This window comes from Cnephaeus nilssonii (genome assembly GCF_951640355.1).
Source record: "Cnephaeus nilssonii genome assembly, chromosome: 8".
NCBI lineage: Eukaryota > Metazoa > Chordata > Mammalia > Chiroptera > Vespertilionidae > Cnephaeus > Cnephaeus nilssonii.
The window spans coordinates 26,937,167-26,965,040 of record NC_137079.1 but is presented as its reverse complement, the minus strand read 5'-3'; the positions used below and the strand labels follow the sequence as shown (position 1 = coordinate 26,965,040).

At 38.2% G+C, this 27,874-nt stretch overlaps 1 protein-coding gene across 2 annotated transcripts in view; it reads right to left on the bottom strand.

Moving 5' to 3' along the window:
• HOOK3 (hook microtubule tethering protein 3) overlaps positions 1-27,874 on the bottom strand; it is a 94,664-nt gene that overhangs the window by 61,000 nt on the left and 5,790 nt on the right. For both annotated transcript variants that reach the window (XM_079779427.1, XM_079779428.1), the window contains exons 2-9: positions 27,615-27,700; positions 23,513-23,585; positions 20,955-21,005; positions 19,240-19,372; positions 14,228-14,295; positions 10,988-11,050; positions 8,384-8,467; positions 408-571 (exon numbers count right to left, since the gene is read on the bottom strand). In XM_079779427.1, the coding sequence (XP_079635553.1) occupies positions 408-571; positions 8,384-8,467; positions 10,988-11,050; positions 14,228-14,295; positions 19,240-19,372; positions 20,955-21,005; positions 23,513-23,585; positions 27,615-27,700 (722 nt within the window). The remainder of the gene's footprint in view (positions 1-407; positions 572-8,383; positions 8,468-10,987; positions 11,051-14,227; positions 14,296-19,239; positions 19,373-20,954; positions 21,006-23,512; positions 23,586-27,614; positions 27,701-27,874) is intronic.

Below are 27,874 nucleotides of genomic sequence, written 5' to 3'. Positions count from 1 at the left end.
TTTGAGTGAATTTAATCTTTTGGGTGATTATTCCAACTCACCCATAGGCCCCTTCACTAGTGCTCTTCTGTGTTCCTCTAATGTTTTCCTCAGTCTGCCTTTCTTGCTTGGCAGAATGGGGGTAGGACAGGTGTGTGGGATGGGGCTGGTGTTTGTTTTCTTCCTTTCACTCAGAGTTCTATTTCAGTTGGAGCATTCTGTCTTCAAGTAATACTGAAGGTGTAGCTTTGATAGAATTGTTCCTAGATGTAAAGCTATTTCAGGTCATGTGGGAAGATTTTTGGAAAGTTATTTATTACACAGCATCCTTGGTCTGCAGCTACCCAGAAGTCCTAATACTATATTCTTAACTTTAAGACATAGTTACCCAATTTTTAAAAATCAGACTTTAGTGAGTGGTCTTTTACCTGAATGTTTCTTCTTGGAGTTGTTCTAATTGAGTTTGGAGCTGCAGATGCCTCCTTCCTGCTGGACTGTTAGGATCTTCTATAGAATCAGACTGATTAAGTCTTTCCATTAATACCTGGTTCTCTGCCAACAGGCTGCTTTTCTCCTCTTGCAATGCTGCAACCTGTTAGGAGAAAGGAAGACAGTGATTATTTCTTCCAATGACACTGGCATTGGCATAATCACCTGTGAATTACCATGATAAATTAAAACCTGTTTTTTAAAAAGTGCAATAAAAAATAATAAAATAAATAAAAAGTACAATCAACCTTCACTTAAAACATTCAACATTACTTTTGGAATATTACACGAGTAATACATTAAGAGTAAGCAAGAATTCATTATTTTATATCTTGAAAAGTCAGTTAAGCAAGGATATATAGATGGCAATTAAGCACACAAAAATATATTCATGATTAGTCATTAGGAAATGCAAATTAAAACCACAATGTTACACCAATACACTCTGACTACAATGGCTAAAATTAAAAAGACTGGCTGTACCAGAGTGCACAAATGGAAGCCTCATACACTTCTGGTGAGCATATAAAACAGTTTTGCATTTTCCTAAAAAATTAAACATGCAACTACCACATGACCCAGCCGTTCTACCCCTAGGTATTTACTTTAGAGAAACAGAACCACGTGTCCACACGAAGATTTATAAAAAAAATGTTTATAGCATCTTCAAGTGTAATAAAGAAAAACTGGAAACAGCACAAATGTCCATCAGCAAGTGAATGCATGAGTAAATTGTGGTATATTCATACAACTGAATACTATTTTAATAATAAAAAATTAACTATTGATATTAACAACATGAGTAAATCTCAAAATAATGCAAGAAGTATGACCAAAAACAAACAAACAAACAAACAAACAAAAAAACACAACAGTACGCTCTGTATGATTCCTTCTATATAAAATTCTAGAAGGTACAAGCTAATTTATAGGGACAGAAAGCAGTTTGGGACTGGAAGGGGATTACAGAGAGTCATGAGAAACTTGGAGGGTGATGGGTTCATTATATTGATTGTGGTGATTTTACATGTTCATACATATGTTAACATCTATCAAACGTGTACATTTTAAATGTGAGTAGTTTATTATATGTCAAGAGGCCCGGTGCAAGAATTTGTGCACGGGTGGGGTCCCTCAGCCTGGCCGGCTATCAGAGCCATCTGGCCCAGTCCCAATCAGGGCCGATGGGAGCTGGCAGGCCGGGGGGAGCGACCACGGGAGGTTGGCTGTGAGAGTGCACTGATCACCAGGGGGCAGCTCCTGTGATGAGCGTCTGCCCCCTGGTGGTCAGTGCGTGTCATAGCTACTGGCTGGTCGTTTGGTGGTAATGGTCGCTTAGGCTTTTATATAGATAGACTAGTGGCCTGGTGCATGAAATTCATGCACGGGGTGGGGAGGGTGGGGAATGTCCCTCAGCCCAGCCTGCACCCTCTCCAATCAGGGACCCATTGGGGGATGTCCGACTGCTGGTTTAGGCCCAATCCCTGTGGGCCTGCAGTCGGACATCCCTCTCGCAATCTGGGACTGCTGGCTCCTAACCGCTCACCTGCCTGCTTGCCTTATCGCCCCTAACTGCCTCTGCCTGCCTGCCTGATTGCCCCTAACCCCTCTGCCTGCCTGCCTGATCACCCCTAACTGCCCTCCCCTGCTGGCCTGATCTCGCCCCCAACTGCCTTCCGCTGACGGCCTGATCTTGCCCCCAACTGCCCTCCCCTGCCGGCCTAATCTCACCCCCAACTGCCTCTGCCTGCCTGATCGCCCCAACTGCCCTCCCCTGCCGACCTAATCTTGCCCCCAACTGCTCTCCCCTGCCGACCTGATCTCGCCCCCAACTGCCCTCCCCTGCCGGCCAATTTGGCTCTGATTGGTTGGTTTCTATGCCAGTCAGCATCTCCGGGCCTGATCAGAGAGGCGGGGCTGATCAGCAGCCCCTGTGGAGGCCCAGAGAAAAACAGATGTGCGGCAGCTGGCGAAGCCCAGAGAGAAAGAGAGAGACAACAGCTGAGCAACAGCTGCCACAGAGGCTGTGGATCACACCCTGCCTCTCTCCAGGCCTGATCTGCCGCCCCCTTGGCAGTCAGTGCTGGGTCGCCGTGCCCGCACCAGTGGCAGTCAGTGCTGGGTCGCCATGGCAACCCAGCACTGACTGCAGGACTGACTTACAGTATTCAGTCGAGCCTTCGGTTGGTCATTATGGACCCTGGGTTTTTATATATTAGGATTATTTCTCAATAAAGCTATAAAAACAAAAGTTGCCTGCCATTTCTAATTCTCCCTCTCCATCCCCCATTGCCTTCTGAACTCATTCTGGTTGGATACCACCCCTACCTTTCCATCCGAACTGCTCACCCGCTGACTTCCAGGTCACAGCGCTCTACCAAGAACACGACACAACCGATCACATCCTCCTCGTTGAAGTATTTTCTTCACTTGGCTTTCAGGACACCTTGCTCCTGGTTTCTGTACCAACTCACTGGTCTACCTTCTCTTTCTTCTTTGTCTTATTTGCCCTGCTATTAGAGTACCCCACCACTTTTCTTTTCTAAACACAGTGATGGCTTCCAGTTTCATGTCTGTAAACACCATCCGTTCACTGACAACTCACACATTTCTATTTCTAGCCTAGAACCCTGACCTGGATATCATGTCCACTTGGATGTCTAATAGGCATCTCTAATTTAAATTGTCCAAGCTGATCTCTTAATTACCCCCCGCCCAGTCCTTCCACAGCCTTTCCCATCTCAGTAAATGGTAACTCTATCCTTCCAATTGCTTAGTCATAAGCCTTAACATCTTTCCACCACATCCAATCTTTCAACAAATATCATTGGCTTTACCTTCAAACACATTTGGACCACTAGCCCTAAATTCTGATGACCTAAGCCAACATAAATTTTTGCCTAGATTACTGCAATGACCACTCAATTAGTCTCCTTGATTTGGCCCTATTTTCCCTATAATCTATTCTCCACACAGCAAAACAAACACACTCCATTAAAACAAACAGATCACAGGACTACTTCATGCAAAATCCTCCAATGACTTCCCATTTACTCAAAGTCAAAGTCTTTCCAAAAGCTTATAAGACCTCTCCAGACTGATTTCTACATTCCCTTCCACTCCTGCCACCCTCACTATCCTGCTGTTCCTGAATGTACCACCATGCTCCCACCTCAGGCCTGTGCTCAGCCTGTAATGCTCTTCCCCCAAAATCTGGGAGGTTTGCTCTCATAACCTCTTTAGGATTTTACTACCATGTCACCTTCTGTGGTGCACCTGTATTGACTACTCAATTTAAAACTACTAACTCTTCCTATCCTGGATCCCCTATTCTACCTTCTCTGCTTTATTTTTCTCTAGAATACTTATCACTTAAAACTACATTCTTTATTTATTGTCTGTCTTCCTTACTAGAATATAAACACCTTGGGGGTAGGAACATTGTACCTATTTTTCTATACTCCCCCACCTTCATTGTATCTACAGTAACTTGAGCAGTGGATGGTACATAGTAGGCGCTCAGTAAAAGTCTAGTGAATGAATGAATGAATCTGAAATGCCAGCTCTATAATTTATCAGCTTTCCATAAATGAGTCTTTTTTAAAATTATTTTTTTATTGATTTTAGAGAGAGGAAGGGGGAGAGAGGGAAATGAAACGAGAGAGAGAGAGAGAGAGAGAGAGAGAGAGAGAAACATCCATGTGAGTGAGAAAGATTGATTGGTTGCCTCCCACATGTGCCCCAGTTAGAGATTGAACCCACAACCTGGATTATGTACAGTGACCAGGAATCAAACCACCACCTTTTGGTATTCGGGATGATGCTCCAACCAAATGAGCCACACTGCCAGGGTTGCGTAAGTCTTTTCTCAGAACAGTTATGGCTCTATTCTATGCCATTGGTCTATTTCATTCATTTCTGCTCTTTCATTCTTCTTTCTTAAATAAATGTTTACGGCTTAACATTTTAAATTTTAAAAATTAATTTCTTTGCTACTAATTTCTGACTTTAATTGCATCTTTATCACAGGGCATGATCTAAAGACACAGATTTTTTTAAATTTTGTTAAGAACTGCTTTATAGCCTGACTGGTGTGGCTCAGTGGTTGAGCATCGACCTCCTATAAACCAGGTGGTCAAAGTTCGATTCCCAGGAAGGGCATATGCCTGGGTTGTGGGCTTGATTTTCAGTAGGGAGCATGTAGGAGGCAGCCAATCAATGATCCTCTCTCATCATTGATGTTCCTATCTCTCTCTCCCTCTCCCTTCCTCTCTGAAATCAATAAAAATATATTTTTTAAAAAAAAGAACTCCTTTATAACCTGGTATGTGGTCAGTTTATAAAGGCTAAAACTATAATGCTAGACTTATAAGACTTGCAAAGGTTTCTAAAATATTTTAACTCAATATATTTGGCAGAAATCTTTTTCACAAACACAGAAAAAGGAGACTAATTAAAAATAATACAGAAACTTGATTTAAGCAAAATATCAAACAAGGCAAAGGCACTTATAATGAAAAGCTAGTTTCCTATTGACAATTTCCACTTCTAAGAGACAACTAGTTTTTAAAGAAATTTTTAAAATAATTTTTATTGATTTCAGAGAGAGAAAGGGAGAGAGAACATCAATGATGAGAGAAAATCATCGATTGGCACCCCCCTCACTGGGGATCAAGCCTGCTATTAGGCATGTGCTTTGACCAGAATCCAAACTGGTGACCTCCTGGTTCATGGGTCAATATTCTACCACCGAGCCATGTCAGCTGGGCAAGAGACAACTAGTTTTCACTATTTTAAATTCTATTGCTTTCAGTAGTTACTTTACATCTCTTAATAATATGTTTTAAAACACTATTTCTTGATTTATCAACCTTAGACATTATCTCGTGACTCTTCCTCTGAAAAGTTAAATCACAGCAACTTCTGCCACCTCTCCTTTGCACAAAGATCGTTATATCACTATTCTCCTTCACTGGTCACTTCTGCAATTTTAAACAACTACTCACTGACTCATTTCCCTCAATTACTCACCATTCATTCACTCACTCAGATATTCATTGTGTGCCTACTACATACTAGACACTGTTGCAATTTTATTGGTGCAAGGCATATCGTGATGATTAAAGCAGAGAAAGCTCTTATTCCACTGAATAGTTTTATATTCAAAACAAATCACATTAAATATATAAACAAAAACATATTAAGTAAACTAATAAGTACATGCAAAAATGAGAGTGACAAGTGCTATGCAGAGCGTTAAAGTAAGAATAATATGAGCGTCTGGATGATTACTTTACATTGGCTGACCACAGAAGGACTTCTCAAGGAGGCCTAATTTAGTACTTGACACATCTAAGTGCCCAGTAAATATTTTATGACAAATAAACCAGGTGGTTTGAGCTGAGATTGAATGACAAGAAGGAGCCAGCCATGGAATGACTGTTGCCCCACAGAAGTGGTTCTTGACTCCCTTCTTGGAAAGACAAGAACATTAGTGGCCTCCCCCTTCCCTCATCGCTCTTGCACTATTTTCATTCTCAATTTCTATCATCTATACCTTTACTTTCATAATAACACTTCTCTACAAAACAATTATAAATGTTGAAAAGCCAATAAATTTATATTAGAGGTCATGTTCATGTTACAGGGCTACCCTTTTTTTTTTTTAAATTCCTTTATTGATTAAGGTATTACATATGTATCCTTATCCCCCCATTAGGGGCTACCCTTTTTTTTTTTCTCATAACTTCTCTGCAACCTTGCCATTCACTTTGAAATCTGTTTATACCAGTGAAACCAAGGGTCCCTATGATTTTGATTACATTTAGTTTTAAATCCTAGCTCTCAAAATCATAACCCTCTTTCCATATATACCCCTCAGAGACCTAGCCTTTCCCCTAATAACAGCAAACCCTGAGGCAGCAGCAGACAGGAGCTGGACCTGACTAATGGTCATAGTCTGGATCTCTGGCAGGATGAAGATAATATCTTTATATAAGTTATGTTTCAGCTCCTGAGCATTAATGTGGAATGACCGCCTGGCCACTTTCCCATGAGACCAAACAAGGATCTGGAAAAGACTTCAGCACTGTCCTCAAAACCTGAAGAAATAATTTATTAGCCTTACCTCGCCTCTGACCAATCCATTCCCAGCATGACCCTGAAATCTCTAAGCCACGGTGTCTTGTGATTTTGTCCTATACATATAATCTATAATCCACACGCCATTGGGGCGTCAGATTTTTAGAGCATAATTCTCCATATTGGCTAATTCAGTATTAAATTACTTTTCTTTCTATACTGCAACTCCTGTTCATACATTTCTCTGGGCCAGTGCATGCAGGGAGGTAGAGTCAAGGAAAAAATTGCAGTTACAGTAAATGTTTATTGGTAAACATTTTTGTAAAAAATCAAATAGTGACTATTTTAGGCTTTGAGAGACATAAGTCTCTGTGGCAAGTACTCAACTCTGTCATTGTAGCATGAAAGCGGCTACGACAATACATCAATGAATGTGTAGCTGTGCTACAATAAAACTTTATTTATAAAAACAGATGGCAAGTTGTAGTTTGCCAATCCCAATGTATAACTTTAATTTTTTATTATTCAAAGATAATATTTATATTCTGCTTATAAAATTAATTAACTCTACTTTTATTATAACTCTTAACATTTATGTATAAGTTCTAAAATCTGATTAATAACATTTATATTATTACTAAATATTATTTACTATATAACCTGTGTGCTTTGATTATACTACTTCCTATATGTATCAAAGCAATAATCAACTCTTATGCTTTTCAAAGTAAAATGCTTCTAGTGTAAATGTTATTACCCCTTTGTAACCATTATCCAGTTTTAACAAATATCAAAACATGGTCCATTATGTTTAATCTATACCTTGTCACACTCTCCCCACCTCCCTCATTTTGAGGTAATCCCAGAAAAATAACTTTATTTCTTATTTTCTTTATTTGTGAGAGATTTCTTCAACTTTATCTTTTAATTATTCTACTGAATTTTTATTTTGTCAATTCTATTTTAGGTTTACTTAAGTGTTTCTTGATCTCTACGTTTCCCTTTTTTAAAATAGCATCTTGTCCTAATTTTACAGACAAAGTATCACTAATTTTACTGGCAGTATTAGATTAAAAGGGAAAAATTTTTTCAACCTTCACCACTTCCTCTATGGCCAGTTTCCGGTTTATCTTGATCCTTTTATCTTCTGTTAAGCAGGTTTCCCTCACATTTAGAATTAGTCAACAGCAAGGGTAACTGGAAGCTATATGGGACCACAGGCTTCACTTTAGGGCTTTAGCTATAAGAAAATGACCTTTATATAAATTAGAGAACCCAGAAAAAAAAAAAATGAAAAGGACCTCACTCTGCAATACTAATACTCAATCTAACCTCCCTATACTTCTGTTTAAATTCTTTGGAGAAGATGGCTCTGACTGGGAAGCTGGCTATAGGTCATTCTATATGCATTGAGTGACAGGGTTGATGGGACTTAACTCTTCTACATAAAACCTCTAGTTGCAGCCTCACTCAGCCTTCCCTTGTACCTGTGCTGTCCCTGGGGTTCTGCTTCAGTAGACTGCCCTTCCCTTCTTGGCCACTATATTCTTTATTCCTTTTAGCCATTCAGGACGTTTCCAACTGCCTTCTGGCTTTCAGAGACTGGTGAAAACTGGTAGTGTGTCATGCTACTTATAACCAAGCCGATGGTTAAATATTCAGGAAAGGAAATTAATGTATTTGCTCAGTCTATCTTTAACCAGAAATGTGTTTTCCTTTATTTTTCTTTAGGTTTGCATTGTAGACAAACTGTACTTATGGCAGGACACAGTACGTTTTGTGGTATTTACAGTGGTACATTTCAAACAGGTGGTACACAGCACAGAACTCTTACCTGCATATCCAACTCATGGCATCTTTGAGCAATTTCTTCCTTGGCTGACAAAGCTTCATTTAGTTCCTCTGTAGTTTTCTTCAACTGGTTGGAAACAAAGAGATACAATAAGCATTTCAATATGAAGTGGCAACAATTAATAATTACATTTGTATAATAAGGAATTAAACATTATCCTCCTTTTCTTTATGAGGGACAGGGAGAAATCAAGAACCCTCTATGTAAGAATCAAAAGAAGGCACTTTTTCTTTTTTTAAATATATTTTTATTGATTTTAGAGAGGAAGGGAGAAGGAGAGAGAGATAGAAACATCAATGATGAGAGAGAATCACTGATTGGCTGCCTCTTGCAAGCCCCCTACTGGGGATCGAGCCCACAACCCAGGCATGTGCCCTTGGCCAGAATCAAACCTGGGAACCTTCAGTCTGCAGGCCGACGCTCTATCCACTGAGACAAACCGGCTAGGGCAAAAGAAGGCACTTCTAACTTTGAATACCTTTTAGTCCTAAATCTGTCTTTTCTGTACTTTGAATTTGGTTCTTTCTGCATATCAAGTTTTCCTACACATTTTCTATCTGGGCTACCTGGTTCTTAGTAATGTTGACTTAAATAACAGAATTTTTACCCTAGTAAAATATGTATGTGCTAGAAGTCAAGGGTTTCAATTGTTAAAATATATAGCTAGTGTATTTGAATACAAGTTTTTTAGTCATATTAAAACTTTAGGTTAATTTGTTTATCAGTTTTAAAATAAAAAACTTTTATTATTCTGATCCTCAACACAAACCAAATATTCCTGAGTTGTGCCCCATTATTTATATAAACTCTAAGTTAGCAAAGTATGAACAATTAATCCTACATAATAAAATGGTAATATGTAAATTACCATCACTCCGCTACGCCCACGATTGGGCCAGTCGGAGGCGCAGGGGGCGGGACTCAGGGTGGCCGGGGTAGCTGATTGGGCCAGCAGGGCGCTGAGCTCGCGGCGCCAGTGGCGCCGCGAGCTCAGCGTCTGTGTCATGGCTGCGCCGGAGGCTTTCGGAAGGCCTGGTGCACCGGCGGACAGACAGCCAGCCAGCTCCCCCGCGATCAAAAGCCAAAGCGGGGGAGCTGTCTGTCTGTCTGCGCCGGCACAAGGCCTTTCGAAAGCCTCCGCCGCGCCGGAGGCTTTCGGAAGGCCTGGGGCACCAGCGGACAGACAGCCAGCTGGTGCACCAGGTGCATGATTAAATCATGCACTGGGCCTCTAGTCAATTATAACTAATTAGTCACTTAATTATTAAAAAGAAAAAATTTATCAAAGTAAAATTACATTAGCTTCTCATTTCATGTGACCAAACCTCTGTGTAATATAAATACAAAAAAATTCATTCAGAGTAACAACTTTAGAATCAAACATACCACAAAGTAAAGGAAGGACCAATTACAACTTGGGTTAAAATTATAGTATGCCCCGCCCTAACTGGTTTGGCTCAGTGGATAGAGCGGCGGCCTGCGAACTGAAGGGTCCCAGGTTCGATTCTGGTCAAAGGCATGTACCTTGGTTGTGGGCACATCCCCAGTAGGGGGTGTGTAGAAGGCAGCTGATCGATGTTTCTCTCTCATCAATGTTTCTAACTCTCTATCCCTCTCCTTTACTCTCTGTAAAAAAATCAATAAAAAAAAAAATTTATAGCATGCCCTAAGATTTTCCTGCCAAACATTTAGAAACTATGGAGAAGAAATGAAAGAAGACAAAGACCACAAAGGTTTCTCTTCAAGCTTTGGGACAGATGTCCCAGAATAGCAGGAACACAGAAAGCGACAATGTAACTAATTGCATTTTATTAAAATGCAATAACTAAAATTACAAATTAACTCTTCCATTAAAACCATTAAAACACACTGCAGTTCCTTTAAAAATGTAGGACTAAGGTTCTTAGTGCATTGTTTTTTAGTACATTTATGTATGAAGGTTAGAGGAGACATCTTCAATTGAAGAATAATATGAAATAAAATGTAAAGTATCTTTTTATCATAAACTAGAGGCCCGGTGCATGAATTCGTGCACAGGTGGGGTCCCTCAGCCTAGCCAGCAATCGGCAATCGGGACCATCTTGCCCAGTCCCGATCGACCAGACCCCAGCAGCAAGCTAACCTACAGGTCGGAGCGTCTGCCCCCCTGGTGGTCAGTGCTGTCATAGCGACTGGTCAACAGAACAGTTGATCGATTGGTTGGACACTTAGCATATTACGCTTTTATTATATAGGATAAATCATAAGATTATGTATACCAATGGAAAATGCATACACTTTCCCAGAGAAGTATCTATTGTGTTAAATGTAGTATACAGAAACATATCACTAATAGAAAAAGAAAAATCAGGACTAGAAAACACAAATTACAAAAAATGAAAGAAGTTCATTTATTTTAAAGTGGGTTATGCAATAATACTTTATTTACAAGTTACAAATTTAATTACAAATGTGTAATATCCTTAAGTTCTTAAATTTTTGGTATAATAATGCAAAGAATTATACCGATATATATTACAAAAGCAATTTCAACTGAATCATCCTTTTCAATCTTTGCATGCATAAAAACAATGCAAAATTAGATACCTGGCGATCAAGGTCAACATAGGCATCATTTCCAGCAGAGACGGGAGATTCTTTACTCATTAGCTGAAATTAAGATTTAAATGATTATAACTATGAGGCAAAAAAGACATTCTATATAATATACTTACACAACAAACATGAACACCCAGCCACTATAGAATTATAAAAATTAAAATGAAAACGCAAATGTAAAAGGAGTATTTTCTTACACATTACAACTTTTCAGTCTGGAACTTTGTTTTCATTCCAAGATAATGCCTTCATTTAAAATTATAGGTCTAAATTCTGATACTCATTTTCTCTGAAGGCCCAGTCACAAGAACCAAGTTTTATTCTTATCACTAAAAAGACAAGTTTTTAAGTTAAAAATGTGGCTAAATATTTAAAAACATGGGCTTTTCAGTAAAAAATGGCAACACTAGCCCTGGCTGATTTGGCTCAGTGGATAGAGTGTCGGCCTGTGGACTGATAGGTTCTGGGTTCGATTCTGGTCAAGGGCACAGGCCCGGGTTGTGGGCTCGATCTCCGGTAGGGGGCGTGCAGGAGGCAGCCGATCAATGATTCTCTCTCATCATTGATATTTCTCTCTCTCTTTCTCTCTCTCTCTCTCTCTCTCTCTCTCTCTCTCTCTCTCTTTCCCCCCCTTCATCCCCGAAATCAATAATAATAAAAAAGGCATATAATAAATGTGAAGAAATACAGGAAAGTGACATACTATTAAAAAAAAAAAAAGGCAGCGCTAAATATTTTTAAAGAATAAATGTGGGCAGCCCAGCAGGTGTGGCTTAGTTAATTGAACATCATCCCACACACCACGAGGTCACTGGTTGGATTCCAGGTCAGGGCACATGCCCGGGTTGCGGGCCGATCCCCAGTAGGGGGTGTGCAAGAGGCAGGTGATTGATGTTTCTCTCTCCCTCTGCCTTTCTCTCTCTAAAAGCAATAAAAACGCATTTTAAAAAACAACATCACAATATCCAAAAGGTGGGAAAAACTCAAATGTCCATCAAATGAATGAATGGATAAGACAAAATGTGGTATACCCAGACAATGGAATATTAGTCAGCCATAAAAATATTGATACATGCTACCACACAACCTTGAAAATATTATGTTAAATGAAACAAGCTGGGCACAAAAGGGCACACATCCAATGACTCCATTTAAATGAAATATCCAGAATAGGGAAATTCAGTGACAGAAAACAGATTACTGGTTGCTGGGGCTGCAGGGAAGAGGAAATGAGGACTGCCTATTTAATGGGTACAGGGCTTCCTTCTGTGGTGATGAAAAAGTTCTGGAACTAAACAGTGGTAATTTTTCCATAACATTATGAAATGTACTAAATGTCAGTAATGGCAAATTCTATGTTATATGTATTTTACCACAATAAAAATTAAACACATATAAATAGAATGTGCCTTAAATAAAAAGTCTGCCATCTTACAAAAGCTCTTCTTCAATCCTATAATTTTATCCAGCTACCTACTGTCCTCCTAAATCCAATCAGTCAGCAAGCCAATTGATGCAAGCTCTGATAATCTTCAACTCTGTCCACTTCCCTCTACCCTTACTGCTATACCCAGTTCACCTCCCATCACTCTTCACTATATAATTATTTAGCTAATGTCTCTTAACTGCTCTACCTTTTTCTAACTTGTTTTTCTCCAATCCATTCTTCTCATTGCACCGATTTTCTCAGATACAGACTTCTTCAATGTCTTTTCTCCTTAAAATCTATTGTTTTCCAAAATTCTGACTCTTTTAACAAAACTGCTCAATATCCTAATGATCTTGTCTCGTTTCACTTCTTATTTGTACCTTACCAAGTTTGCTACAGGCATTCTTTTAATACTTCCAGCATGCCATTCGGGACTTGCTTTATCTTGTCTCCTGGACTTAAGCACAGTTTTTTCCCTTTCCTTACCTTATTTCATTCTTCTGTGCTTGGTCTAGATGCCACTTTCTTGGAAAAGCCTTCCCTAATGTCCCCAACCGGAGTTAGATACTCCCTTGAGGTACTCCTATATTTTTCCCCATCATGGCACTTTTCGTTTTGAATGCCTTGAATGTATCTGAATTGCTTGTTTAGCCATTTCTCCCATGAGACTTACACTTTTTGAGTCAAGAGACCATGTCTAACTTTTTCATAGTTGTATCCATACTGCCTACCACACCTCCTCGTACATATTAGGTACTCAACAAGTATGTGCTAAATGAATAAAAGGATTATGCACATAGTAAACATGTAATCTATTCTTAAAATCTCATTATACATACAAATTTTATATGTTGCTTTGTTCACTTGACAGTTTAAATGTTTTCCTTTTGTCATAAGATACCTCCTATTTTGTGTGTTGTTTTTTTACAAGTTTTTATCAGCTACATAATATTCCATGGAATGGAAGTATCATATTTTAATTACTTGCTCACCAATGGATAGACCTTTTTCCCCCTATAAAATAATTAATATAAAATAACAGAAATGTGGGGGAAATTCAGTGACTGTTATGTCCAATCTTGGTCTGAATTTTTAAATAATCCCTTGGGATAGAGTCATAAAATTAAAAAAAAAATTGGTCACAGATTTTAATTTTTAAAATATTACTGATTATAGATATAATGCCCATTATAGAAAAATTGGAAAATGTAAGAAAGAGTATAGAACATTCCACCACTTGGCAATGATTAACATTTTTGCAAATTTGTTCTCATTCATCTTAATTTTAATTTTTAACAGAAATGGTGTTATGCTGTTCATTGTGCTCTGTTTCCCTAAATATTATAAGCTTTCCCCCTATGTCACTATGTATTTTTCAAAAATTTAATGTCTACAGAATATGCCAATATATCATTGTACCATAATTTATTTATCCATTCCCCTAATGCTGGGCAGTTAGTTTTTTCTGCTTTTAATTTTTAGTACTAAGAAATAATTCTGAAATAAACAATCTTGAGGCATTACAGCAGAGTGGTCATGGGTATGAGCTCTGGATTCTGAATGCTTAGATCTGAGTTCTAACTATGCCTCTACTTCCTGTGTGAACTTGAGCAAGTTACACTGTGAGATTTAAATGAGTATGACTTCCTTTAATAAAAATGAGATAAGTTCTATCTTAAGTGTAAAGAAAAAAATTTTTTAAATGAGAATCTCTCTTTTTAAATTTCTACTTCTATTATTTAAACTCATGTTTGCTCCTTTATTTTCTCACAAGCTGTAAGCACAAAGCTGCAACGTACCTCTTGAATGGCTGTCATGACAACATGTTGAACAGATTCTTCCATCATCATAATGGCCTGGATGTACTCTGAAAACAAGAACAATCTGGAATGTCACTGTTCAAGTTAAAGAGAGTCAAGGGAGCAAAGGCTAACCACGAATTCTTATAAGGAGTTGCCAGTGCTTCGATTCTGCCTAGGCATTCCTCATATGACTGCACATATGTGCCATATGTAAAGGCTGCAAATCACAGTACTTATCTTTCCTTAATATGTCACCCAAACCCATCCCCAGCCATTCCTTATAAAGTTGAGGCTACAGCTAATAGTCACAGGAATGCAGGGTACTAGGAATGTAAAGCAATGAAATGGTAAACCCTAAAGCCGGGGTAGAAAAAACTACATATTACTGTTTTTAAAATCTAAAAATTATCTTACTTTCACATTATTCTTTGTTATATGTTAAAAAAAAAAACACTTTAAAGTCTGTGCTTTATTCTTATGTGACATAGAAGCACTGAATTGTGTATAATTCCAACATTAATATTTTCTACTATAGGAAAGAAAAATCTTAATGGACCTGAAAGCTGCTTAGGAGAAAGAATTAAGATGAATTTAACATAGAAACTGATATCACAGGTAAACAAATATTTAATAACCCTGAGCTTTTAAAATAATGATTCACATCTCTAACAAGCTCAAGGATCAACTTCGTCAATCTTCCCCTTACTATTGCTGAAAAAGAGAAGGATCTCTTAGCTCAGCAGTGACAAAATTGGGGGAAAACAATGGCTTGCCTTCTTAAAAAGCACTGGAAGTAGTTTTTATTATTTTCAAATCCAACAATGGATGACAAAAGTGACATTAAACATAAAAAAATTTAATAGGCCAGCTAGATTTCAATAAAAATGGTAAATATGTTTTAACTAGAGGCCCAGGGCACAAAATTCATGCACTTGGGGGGGGGCGGTCCTTCAGCCTGGCCTGCGCCCTCTCACAGTCCAGGAGTGCTCAGGGGATGTCTGACTGACGGCTTAGGTCCATTCCCTGTGGGGAGTGGGCCTAAGCCGGCAGTCGGACATCCTTAGTGCTGCTGCGGAGGTGGGAGAGGCTCTCATCACCGCCCAGCCGTGAGCCTGGCTCAGGGCTTCTGGCTGAGCGGCGCTCCCGCTGTGGGAGCACACTGACCACCAGGGGGCAGCTCCTGTGTTGAGCATCTGGCCCCTGGTGGTCAGTGCGCGTCATAGTGATTGGTCGTTCGGCTGATTTGCATATTAGCCTTTTATTATATAGGATAAGAAACATTTAGAAGGGCAAAATAATTAGGAAATTTTAGCGTCATCCTGCCACACATATAAAAACAAACACAAAAACTTGTCTCAGCACTCCAAAGTGTTACCTGAAGGAGTCTTACTGTGAAATTGTTAAATTGCTCTGTCCCTTTTGCCAAGAGATGCATGTCTTTGGAATACCAGACTGTAATCCTTTGCTTGACAGGTAACTTGTTAAAAAGAAAAGAGTATTTTGATAGTACTATTGTACTATTAAAGTACGACATTCTGACATTCTGTTTCTGAATGCCAAAGATTTTAATCAAAAACATGTTTTTAAGGAAGTACTGCCCTAACTACACTTTATACCCAATCAAATGTGTGGTTAAACACAAATATACACAACACACTTAAATCACAGGCATTGTGCTTAGGCCAACAATAGGAATATATTGTAACTTAAAGCACTATCCAGTAAAAAACAAACAAAACCAAGCCTTTCGTCCAAGTTTAATTTTTTGTTTTGTTAATGAGGAACACCCAATGAGTACTGAAATGCAAGGGAGTGCTTTTAGATATTCTGTTCCAAGGTGCCAAACACAGAATTCCAAGGCTACGGCAGAAAATGGCATAACTAGAATGACTAAAACAACCCTCAAAATAAAAGACTGTGAACATGGAAGAGAAGCAGCAGTGGCACTGATAATGGGGAAGGAAAACGCAATGACAGCCTACTGGGAGTGAAGACAACAGAATAGGGAGGTTAGGAAGTTATTAGTAAGGTGTGAGAGGGGAAGCGTTAGTTAAGAAGCGGTGTTGCCACGTCAAGGCCCTTCCCCGCGAACACCGTAAAATGCTAAATGATAAAATGATGATGAGAACTACGTTAATGTACAATTTTTGAAAAGTAAAAATATAATGTAAAAGTCTTAGAGGTCCAAATACAAGTATGTATGATCACTGGGCGCAGAGCTATGAGACTATGCTGAAGAATGAGGTGTGCTATATCAGGGAGTTGATCCTGAAAACTTATCTTTTTGGTCCAACAGCACAGTTTAATAGAAGAGTATTAAGTTTGAATGTGGAAGAGACAGGGGTTTTTGTCCTTGCCTAGCCTCTCACAAGCCCAAAATCTTGGGTAAGTCATGTAATACTTATGCGTCTGAGTTTCCTAATCTGTAAAAAGTAATTTTTTGTTCTGTTAGTGTCTAGTAGAGTACCAAGCAGAGAGGAGACACTCAATAAATATTATTATTAGTGTTTTTTCTACTACTAACCTTGGCTTCTTCAAATTTACCACCACTTATTTGTTCCAATTTGAGAAGTCAGATAGTTCAATGTTCTGACCAATTATTCCTTACTTCTAACTGAAGAAACCATCTTAAAGCCCTGATATTTATTTTTGTTTTTTAAAAAAATATTTTTATTTATTTCAGAGAGGAAGGGAGAGGGAGGGCGAGATAGAAACATCAATGATGACAGAGAATCACTGACTGTCTGCCTCCTACACACTCCACACTGGGGCTCGAGCCCACAATCTAGGCATGTGCCCTGATCGGGAATTGAACCATGACCTCCTGGTTCCTAGGTCAATGCTCAACCATTGAGCCACACCAGCTGGGCCAAAGCCGATTTTTTGTATAGTGCTTTATGGATTATAAAGCAAATACACATACACAACATCACACACTCCTCGTGCCTATCAGGTTTTGTATGCTCACTCTGTAGATAGGGGAACATTTGGCTGAATGTCTTGTCTGATGTTGATCATGTGGTAAATGGCAGTCACTTTAATAAGCCTTATGTTAATGTCATAAATGTGCAGTTACATATTACCAGGTAATATGTAATAATTCAAAAATCCATTTAATTCAATTCTTAGCTCTCAACTGTGTTCCAGAGAGCAGAGAATGACCTCCAGATAATTGAGATGTTAAAATCCTCTTCAAAGTTTTCATCATTTATATATAATTTCAGGGAAAACCTGAAACTAGGTTTTAAACAGAACACTTGATCTGTGTGAGAAACTCGATAAATATAATTGTCTTCTTTTCCACAGGACTATGCATATAGATAGTAACGTCCTTGTCTTTTCCTAATCTTTCCCTCTAATAAATACAATTAGCCAAGTTGTTAATAGCTACACACTTCAAAGGACCCTTACTTATGTACTAAAGATAATCCCATGAGCTGATTAATCTCCTTACAGGATAAATATATAAGCTATTATCTGAATTCAATGAACTACATTAAATAACTTTTCATCCGCCTTTTAAAATCAAAGCATCTGCTTATTTAATATGTCTTTAATCTTATTATTTATACTAATCTTATAATCTTTGACAAAAACTTGTTAGATATTTCAGTAATATACAAAAAACAAAATGTAGAAAATTCTCTATTTTAATTCTTGAGTTAAACTAAGTAAACAACTAAAATTTCCTGTAAGAGCATGGCTGCTAAAATCTAATAAGAATGGGGCTAGAGTGAAATAAATACATTGTGAGAAAAAAATTCCTGAATCAGAAACCAATAAAACAATGTTGACAGTTATTAAACTTAGAACTAGAACACCAAAAATTAGTACAGGCAGCAAGTTAGTAAAAATTTGTTTTGTATCACCAGAGGTGGGGTACGACAAAGAAATACCTTTGGGCTTGAAAAAAATCCATCTTCTTCAAGGGTCATATAAATAGCAGTAAAATACTGTCATCATTTAGAATAATCCCTAAATACTTTTATTCTGCTTCATTTCATCTCCCTTTATCCTCCTCACTATTCTCTAATTCTTGTCTTTTTAATCCCTCAAAGGTAACACAGGTCTTTCTGACATTCAATTTCTACTATTCAGATTACTCTTAACCCACATTCTCCATTTCTTTGCTTAAATAACTCCCCTGCCCCCCCATTACAGCACTCACCACTACGCGGATTACCTCATTCTGTGTGGCATTATTTATTGCCCTCTACCTTCACTCAAGTACAAGTTCCCTGAAAAAGGTATCATGCCTGCGTGGTCTGATACTGTGTTCCTAGCCCCAGCACAATGCATGAATTCAGTAAATATTTGTGAAATAAATCCTACATACTCGCAAACTAAAATATCTAATTTTAAGTCCCAAGAGCTGAACTGATCTAGTATATCATTATTATCTACACTAGAGGCACAGAGCTCGAAATTCCTGTGCGGGTACAGTCCCTAGGCCTGGCCTGCAATCAGGGCCATCTTCCCAGCTGCCCACAGCTGGCCCTCCCACCCCCGTTCCCCTTTCACCATCAGGTGATTGGTGCCTGACGGCCGGGGAAGGGCTAGAAAGGTTGGCAGTTCCTGCCCGCTCGCAGGCCCCGCCACCTACCCCTGTTCCCCATCAGGCGATCAGAGCCTGCAGGCCGGGGAAAGGGACTGAGAGGTGGTCAGTGTACCTCAATAGTGACTGGTCCAGCGGTCATTCTGGTTGTTCTGCCTTTAGGGTCAATTTGCATATTACCCTTTTATTATATAGGAACAGAGGCCTGGTGTACGGGTGGGGACCGGCTGGCCTGCCCTGATGGGGGTCCCAGATCCGGGTGGGAGGTCCCCGCTGAGGGGGCGAGGCCGGCCTGGGCAGGGGGCACCGGCAGTTTGTAGGCCAGCCTGGCTTCACCCCCATGGGGTGGGGGTCCTCACTGGGGGCGGGGCTGGCCTTGGCGAGGGGCTGCAAGCGGTTTGCAATAATATTATAATATTATTTTAAATGCATACACTAACTTCAAATAAATTACCTTGCTTCTGTTCACAATTCACAGCACAGCCTAAAATGAGCTGAAGCATCCTTCCGAGCTCCGCAGCATCAGAATGCTCCCCAATAAGGTTCACATCAGGAAGGGTAAAGTCATTAATTTGCTGCCCTAAAATCTAAATAGAGATAAATGGATTAGAGTTGCATCTATAGGACCAAATAAAGTATCTGATAAAGACTAGATTGTCAGCAACAGAATCTCACTGATAAGGACAGAGCTGTCATGTCACTCTCACTCCCAAGTTCTATTTTCACCCACACACCTAAGTTATAACTATCTGAGTCACAGCAAGTTAGGCCCCAATCTGGTATATGGTATGTACACTTAGCAAAGAAACTGAGTACTACTGATTCCACTACCACCCCCAGAAAAACTGGATGTTGTACTCTGAAGTAGTCAGTGAAGTTCTGACCCAGGGGGCACTAGTAAGAGTGGAGATTAAATATAGGTTCCTGTCCCCAGTGGTAAGACTCCTCCTAGTCACCTTCCCCTATTTGACTCCAAAATGCTGATAGCATGACACCTGTACCAGGGAGGAGAATGGAAGATTCCTTTACGGGGAAATAAGAGTGATCCCAAAGGAAATGACTTATATGCAGACAAGTGGGTAGGTCTCTGACTGATAACCCTACAGTGAAAAATGAAGATCCTAAAAGCACAAAAGCAGGATGAATGCAGCTGCAGTGTTATGGGTTAGGGGAGAACAGTGTAAGAGGAAGTTAGAGGCGTCATGCAGTACCTGGTGTCTCACAGTAAGAAGTAAGGATTTGATTCTCAATGCAATAGGAAACCATGGAAGACTTTGAGGAGAGAATGACATAATCAAATTTATATTTAAAAAAATCATCCTGGTTTTAGAGTAGAGAACAGACTGTACGGGGCAAGAGTAAAATCAGGGTCACCAGTTGACCACTCTAGTAATCTAAGCAAGCACTAATAATGCTGGTGCACTAATAATGCACTAATAAAGCACTAATAATGGGTGGTGGCAGTAGAGATGGAAAAAGCTGTAATTTGGAGGCTTAACTAATAGGTCTTTCTGATTATCTCAAAAGAAGGAAAGGACTACAGGGTGATTTGTAGGTTTTGGGTTTGAGCAGTAGGGTGGATGGTAGAGTCACATATTGAGATGATGAAGGTAGATGATGTAAGTATAAATCTAGATATAAATGCAAGTAAGCTTGTGGGGGGAAAAACAGTAAGGAAATCACATAGGTCTTTAAGCTGTGTTGTGTCCACTACAAATTTAAGGTAAAACTAGTTCCACAGCCTGATTTCACCCCCTCACCCCCAGCAATGTCTTGACTGTTCTGATGCAGACTGAGAAGATAAACTGAGTTAATCAAGGGAGGGGGTTTCGCTAAGGAATACAGTGGAAGTAGATAAGGGAGTTGATTATAATAATGCATGGACTCTAAACAACATTCACAAGTAAGGGAAGAAAGAAGAGAATAAATAGCAGAAAGCAAGGTTTGACATAAATTAGTATTTACCTATACATTATTCATATTATAGTGAAAACTATTTATCCAGGAACCATATAATATGGTTGTTTAAACCAACTCCTAGAAACTATGGAAGATAAACTGATTATTAATTCTGAGATAATTTTTTCTTTAGTTGAAACTATTATAAAATATTATAAAATTAAATTATCCTATAGTAATATTTGCAAGCAGAATGAGAAAAGTCTTTACCTCATGATTATAATCCAGGATTCCTTTTAAAATTTTCTTTAGATTGCTTATCTGTTTAAAGAGAGAGAAAACAACTGGATAAATCAAAATACAGTTTAACAAAAAATTTCTAAATCAACTAATCAAACAAGTTAATCATAAAGTAAATATAAAAAAGAAAATTTAATAGCATATTTGAATTACCATCATCATCAAAAAAGGTCTCTTGATGGTCTAATTTATTTAATCTAAGATATTTATGTAACAAATTAAAGCTTCCAATAATATTAAAATTTCAATATTATGACCAAAATGGGACGGTGAGTGAGATTTAACAGTAAGATTAAATTATTCAGATTTTCTGCAGCTAAAGAAAAATGTACCATCCTTAATGAAGACATAAGTTCGGTGCTGTTTTCCATAGAAAAATGGAGTTGCATCTTACATGGAGATTAAGTTCTACCAGTAAAAGCATTAAGTAAAAATTACCCTTGGAAATCTTTTCTCTTTTAAAATATACTTTTATTGATTTCAGAGAGGGAGAGAGAGAGAAAGAGAGAGAGAGATAAAAACATCAATGAATAGAGAGAATCATTGATCGCTGACTCCTGCATGCCCCCTACTGGGGATACAGCCCACAACCCAGGCATGTGCCCTGATTGGGAATCCAACTGTGACCTCCTGGTTCATAGGTTCATGCTCAGCCACTGAACCATGCCAGCTGGGCTACCCTTGGAAGTCTCTTAAAGTAACCTATGACGTATGTCTCCAAATTCCTCCATTGTCAGAAAATATTGCTGTTTCTTCAATTGAGCACCAAAGTAAATATTTAAGAGCCATAAGGTTAAAAAGTCGTATCTTGAAATGCTAGGATAACACTCTGCATTGCAAGATACTTGTGCTATAAGAAGCAACCTAGAAACAGACAGGATGAGAGACCAACATACAGATGTCTCCCAATACTCACTCACTCCAGAAAACAGATCCAAGGGCCATGTTTTCTGGATGAAATGACAGGCAGAATCACCTGCGCCATTTATTGTAAGCCATTATTTTTCTCTCTATTTTTTTTTTTTACCCAATTCATATGGTTGCATTTGTGTTAAGTTAAATGTGCATATAATATGATTCTGTTGATCATCTACTTAGCTGTTCCTAGCCAATGTTAGTAGCTGAGGATATCCTAGGACAAAAGGCAGAACCTGTGACCATAAAATAAAAGAGGCTGAATCACAGCAATGTGATCCAATGGTTAACCACAGACATTTTTAATTAAAAACAAAACAAAAAAACCCTGGAAACTTTATTTAAAATTTTTTTCACATATAAACTAATGTTTATACTTTTAGAAAAACCTGGAGACATGAAAAATATATAATACTAGAGGCCCAGTGCATGATATTTGTGCACTGGAGGGGGGGAGAGGCCCCTCAGCCTGGCCTGCACCCTCTTGCAGTCCGGGACCCCTCAGGGGATGTCTGCCGAGGGGTCCCTAGCTCTGCGGAGGAGGCGAGGCGGGAGAGGCTCTTGCCACCGCCGCTGCATTTGCCAGCCATGGGCCCGGCTTCTGGCTGAGCGGTGCTCCCCCTGTGGAAGCACACTGACCACCAGGGGCAGTTCCTGCGTTAAGCGTCTGTCCCCTGGTGGTCAGTGCAGTCATAGCGACCAGACGTTCCGCTGTTTGGTCGATTTGCATATTAGGGTTTTATTATATAGGATACTTTATTTTCTTTATTTTAGTAGGTTCATTTTTTTCATATTTGAACATTTTAAATTAGAATGCCTTAAAAAAGCAATGTGTTCACTGGCCCTGGCTGGGTAGCTTAGTTGGTTAGAGCAGCGGTCTCCAACCTTTCAGACCTCATAGACCACCAGTTGGCGACCACTGCTCCAAAGGTTTCCTTAAATCAGCGGTCGCCAACCTTTGGGACCTCAGAGACCACCAGTGGTCCGCAGACCAACGGTTGGCGACCACTGGGTTAGAGCATCGCCCCAAAATGCCAAGGTTGCAGGTTTGATCTCCAGTCAGGGCACATACAAGAATCAACCAATGATACATAAATAAGTGGAACAAGAAATCAATATTTCCTTCTCTCTCTCTCCCTCTCTCTCTCAAAATCAATCAGTCAATAAAATTTTTAAAATCAATGTGTTGATTTAAATTATATTTCCTAATTATTTTTTCATTATTAACACTAGCAGTTACCATTACATATTCCATGCACTATCCTAAGTATATTACATACATTAACTCATTTATTTCTATGAAGTGGTTTCTATCACAATACTCATTTCACAAATGGGGAAACTGAGGCATAGAAAAGTTAAAAGACTTTCCCACAGATAGTAAATGGCAGAGCTGTGATATGGACATAGGCACTCTGGCTCACTATACTTTACTACTTTCCATTACATTTTAGTGAGCAATTTCAGGTTACCTCCAATCTTCAAATCTAGATTATTTCACTAAAAACTACCTAAGTTTCTAAAGCTTAATGAACACATTTGATCAAAAAAATCAACAAATTCTATATACACCAAGTAAAATATTAATTTACAGATAGAAAAAAAGAAAATACCTTTAGCCTCCAATTATCTCCCACTTCAGATTTGATTCTGTTTAGCCAATTTTCATCAAAATATACAGGATCTCTACAAAGAAAAAGCTAGCACATTAAGATCATGTAGCTATCAAGGTAAAAACAAACAAAAAAGAAAATTGAAACCCATCCCATATCACCACTTAATTGCAACATAAAAATGTATTTGCCACATATCAGTCATTGAATAGCTCAGTACATGAGACCAGATACAATTATAGATTTCTCTAAAATCAATTTGACTGTTTTCAGCTCATTAAAAGATAAAAAGTAATAACATAGTTATTATAGTTTAAAAACAAATTACAGCTCAATACACTAACTTGCAATTAACATAACTTGTAGACACCACACTCATATCTAAAAATTTAAAATAGGTGTAATTTTAAATAGACAAAAGAAATATACTATTAAGGTTAAAATAAATTTTTCAACTAGTATTTCAATGACCTCCATCATTTAATACTTCAAATGCCACCAATACCGTCTCTAAAATGTCAATTTTTAAAAATAATATAAACTGAGAACCTATTTTCTCAGATATAATACTAGGTGTTAGACAAAGTTGGACACCATTCCTATTTGCAAAAGGCTTAACATCTAAGATAACATTGGTGTGGACAAACTGAAACAAGGACAGAACCTGAATACACTTATGGATATTTTTCTTAGGAAAATCTCCCAACACTAGGAAGGAAGAAAAACAGAACAAAACTTTTTAGCCCAGCATGATCCTCATTTCAAAGGTTCTGAAACTGATGCTCTAAGAAATTATTTGTTCAAGACCACAGAATGTTTGTCTATGTTCTTGTTCACTGCAGAACTGCCCAATACCTCTTGTCCGACACATAGCAGGTTCTCTATAAAATATTTGTGTACTGAAATGTATTTGGAAAGTGATAGCACATTCATTTGATAAACTTCCAATCTACTACTTGGGCAGAATATAGCAAGAATAGTAGTTTACAGCTTTCTTATGTTCAGTATGACTTTTCTTAGTAATAAACTTTGACTCACTATGCAGGAATCTAGCCATAACTTTGTTTTGATAAGTAGTTACAATTTCAGCAATGTTTTCTAAGTAGCCCTTAATTGATGCTCTCAGGCTAGGATAAAACAACATAAAAGTAATTTTCTCCAAAATCTCAAAAGATTGTAGTTCTGCACAGATATGGACATAACAACTGATAATCTTACTGGGAGTGTTCTTCATGAGTAAGGAGCTAAAGATAGCTATGTCCTGACTGCTGCTAAAAAAGAAAAAAAGAAAAACAAAACTTACAAAACCATTTCCTTAGATTTTGCCAGTACAAGCATATTTAGCTGTAACTTATGTACCAGTCAAATGCCTTCAGAGGAAACAAAAAAATTAAATTTTATTTCTACTGCTAAAATTATTTAAATTTTATTTCTACTGCTAAAATTATTCAATGTTCTTACTGAACTTACCCAAATTAAGGTGGGGTCTAAAACAAACACTGTGTTTTTATTCCATTCCTTAGTATGGCATTTTTATTAGCAAACCTTAGTATTTTTATAGATATTTTGTTTCTTAAGTCTATTTTCTTTTAATTACATAATCTTTTAATTACATAAAAAAATATTTTGGTTTCCTGCCATTAAATGTTTATTGGAAAGTTAGCTATACCCAAGGGTAATGGAAGCATATGTCTGCACAAAGATTTGTACACTGATACTCACAGCAGCTTTATCTGTAATAGGTCAAAACTAAAATAACTCAGATGTTTATCAGCCGATGAACAGATCATGCAATAGCCATACAGTGGAATATGTACAAACTATAAGTACGGGCAAAAACATATACATATCCCCAAATAATTGTGCTGCACGAAAGAAGCCACACCCCTTTCTTCAAAAAAAAGAAAATATACTATTCATTGATATAAATTTCTAGAAATTGCAAATGAATCTATAGTGATAAAATGGGAAGGCAGGAAGGAGGGACTAAAGAGATTAAAAAAATTTTTTTTTAGAGAGAAAGGAAGAGGGGGGAGAAAGAGAGAGAGGAAGATAGAGAGAGGGAGAAAAGGAGAAACATGGATTTCTTGTTCCACTTATTTATGCATTCAGTGGTTACTTCTTGTATGTACCCTCACCAGGGATTAAACCTGCAACCTTGGCGTATAAGGATGACACTCTCTAACCAACTGAGCTACCTGTCTAGGGCAAGGAGACTTTCAAAAGTGACTGATATGATCATTATCTTGACTGTGGTGATAAGTCTCATGGGCATCTACAAGGTAAAAATCTATCAAATTCTATACTTTAAAAATGTGCGATTTATTGAATGTCAATTTAATTTCAATAAAGCTTGGGGGGGGAGGAGGGGGGGAAATGCTAAAAGGAAATGAGCTATCAAGCCACAAAAACACAGGGAAGAATCTTAAAGGCAATACTGCCAAGTGAAAGAGAAGCTGACAAAGAAAATTCTGAGAAGTGCTGAATTAAATTACAACAGGTCAAAGGGTGGAAGGAAAAGACAAGAAGAGGTTATCCAATTAACCACTTCAGTGCAAAAAAAACGAGAAAAGACTTCACATGCCTTAGTGTATGTTGGAATTATTAAATTGCATGCAGAACATAATGGTTTCTTATGATCTTCACTTTTAAATCAATACAGTCTTTCTTCTGGTTTCTTCAAGTGAGAGAAATCCCATCCAAACTAACTTAAGCAAAAAATTCATCTACTGACACATACATGGAAAGCTCACTTAGCTATGTCTACATGCCCACAAATAATTTTTATTAAGAACTTCAATGAAACTCTCTAGACCTTTAAAAGGCTAAAAGTTATTAGGGCACCACTCAGAGGTGACCATGATAATCACATGATCACTCTGGTCAGGTCTCAAATGAGCCTTCATGAGCTCCATCAAAAAGTGTGTGTGCCTGTAGAGCTGGAAAGATGTGCTATGCAAGTTCCACAAGAAAGCAATAGCAAACTATAGTTTTCAAGCATGAGTCCCTAATGCTAAAGGCACAGAGAGTCTCTGAAATGCAGGCACTAGAGCTGCTTCTCAGACAGGCAACTGTATAAGGCTCACTTTAAGGTGAGCAACAGCAAGAACTCATTTATGATGACACTGGTTCTCAATAGAAATGCAGGAAATCCTCATTAGTCATATGTAAATCTTTTAATATCATCAGGCTGACAAATGCTCAGGGCTTCAGAAGACAAAAGTATCCCTGAAATTGCATCAGACCTAATGAATCCTTAAATTCACAGGTTATCCTTTATTTGAAAAATTCCCAGGTCAAAAGTTGAAGACAGCCATACAACAATTATGTTTTCAAAGTACTTAGAAGGAAGGAATCAGGTATGTTTTTTATAACCCAAATAAATATTTCATTCCCTTAGTCATTCAGTAAACATGAGCATCCATTACGCAGATTAAACCATAAGAAATTGCTGCTATTTGACCATTTTTAATCTACCAAAAAAGGTCATTTTCATATGGCCCAACCAAACACCAGGCATTGCCCTCAGTGCGAGGACATAACAGTAATCAAAACAAATAGCCTGCCTCTAGGTGGAGTTCACAGTGTGTGTGTGTGTGTGTGTGTCCGCGCACGCGTGCATTAAATAACAAATAAACAAGCAAATACATGGCATATCAGGTGGTGCTAACATACTTTGCAGAACAATCCAACGGTCAAAAGGGATAAGAGCACAGGGGAATGTTTGTTGCTTATTTCACATGGGTGGTCAGGGAAGACCTCACTGTTACATTTCAGCATTATTGCTAGAAGTGAGTCTCCGAGATTCTTCTAGGATGGCAAAATCTGGTTACTAACATAAAAATTTCTGCCAAGCTTATGCACAAGAACAAACAATTCTGCTAAAACCATTGGAGTATTATAACTATTACAGCCCTAATTAAACTTGCAGTCAATTTGTAACTAAACAAGTACATGCCATAAAAAATATTACTGCTGCTTACAGTTCTTATATTATGTACAACACATGTCATGTAAGCACTTTATTTTTTTGTCCATGTCTTCATCTAACCACATATCCATGTATAAGATCACACACAGAGATAAAGCAGTTTATTCTTACATTTTTTGAAGAACCTGGGCCATCACAACCCCACTCGTTAAATCTTCCACAGTCTGGCATGGTGCATCCACATTAAATGTCTGGATCTGAAGGGAAAAAAGATTCCATGGTTAACTATATAGAAGACTCCTTAGGCTTCTTTTTGTGAGTGCCACATCTTGGGAGTTGTAATAAACTTCAAAAGTCCGAAGAGTTGGAAAGATTTTCCCTTATGGGAAATTTCTTGCAGGTTATTATTGTAAATTTTTCCCTTTGGCAAA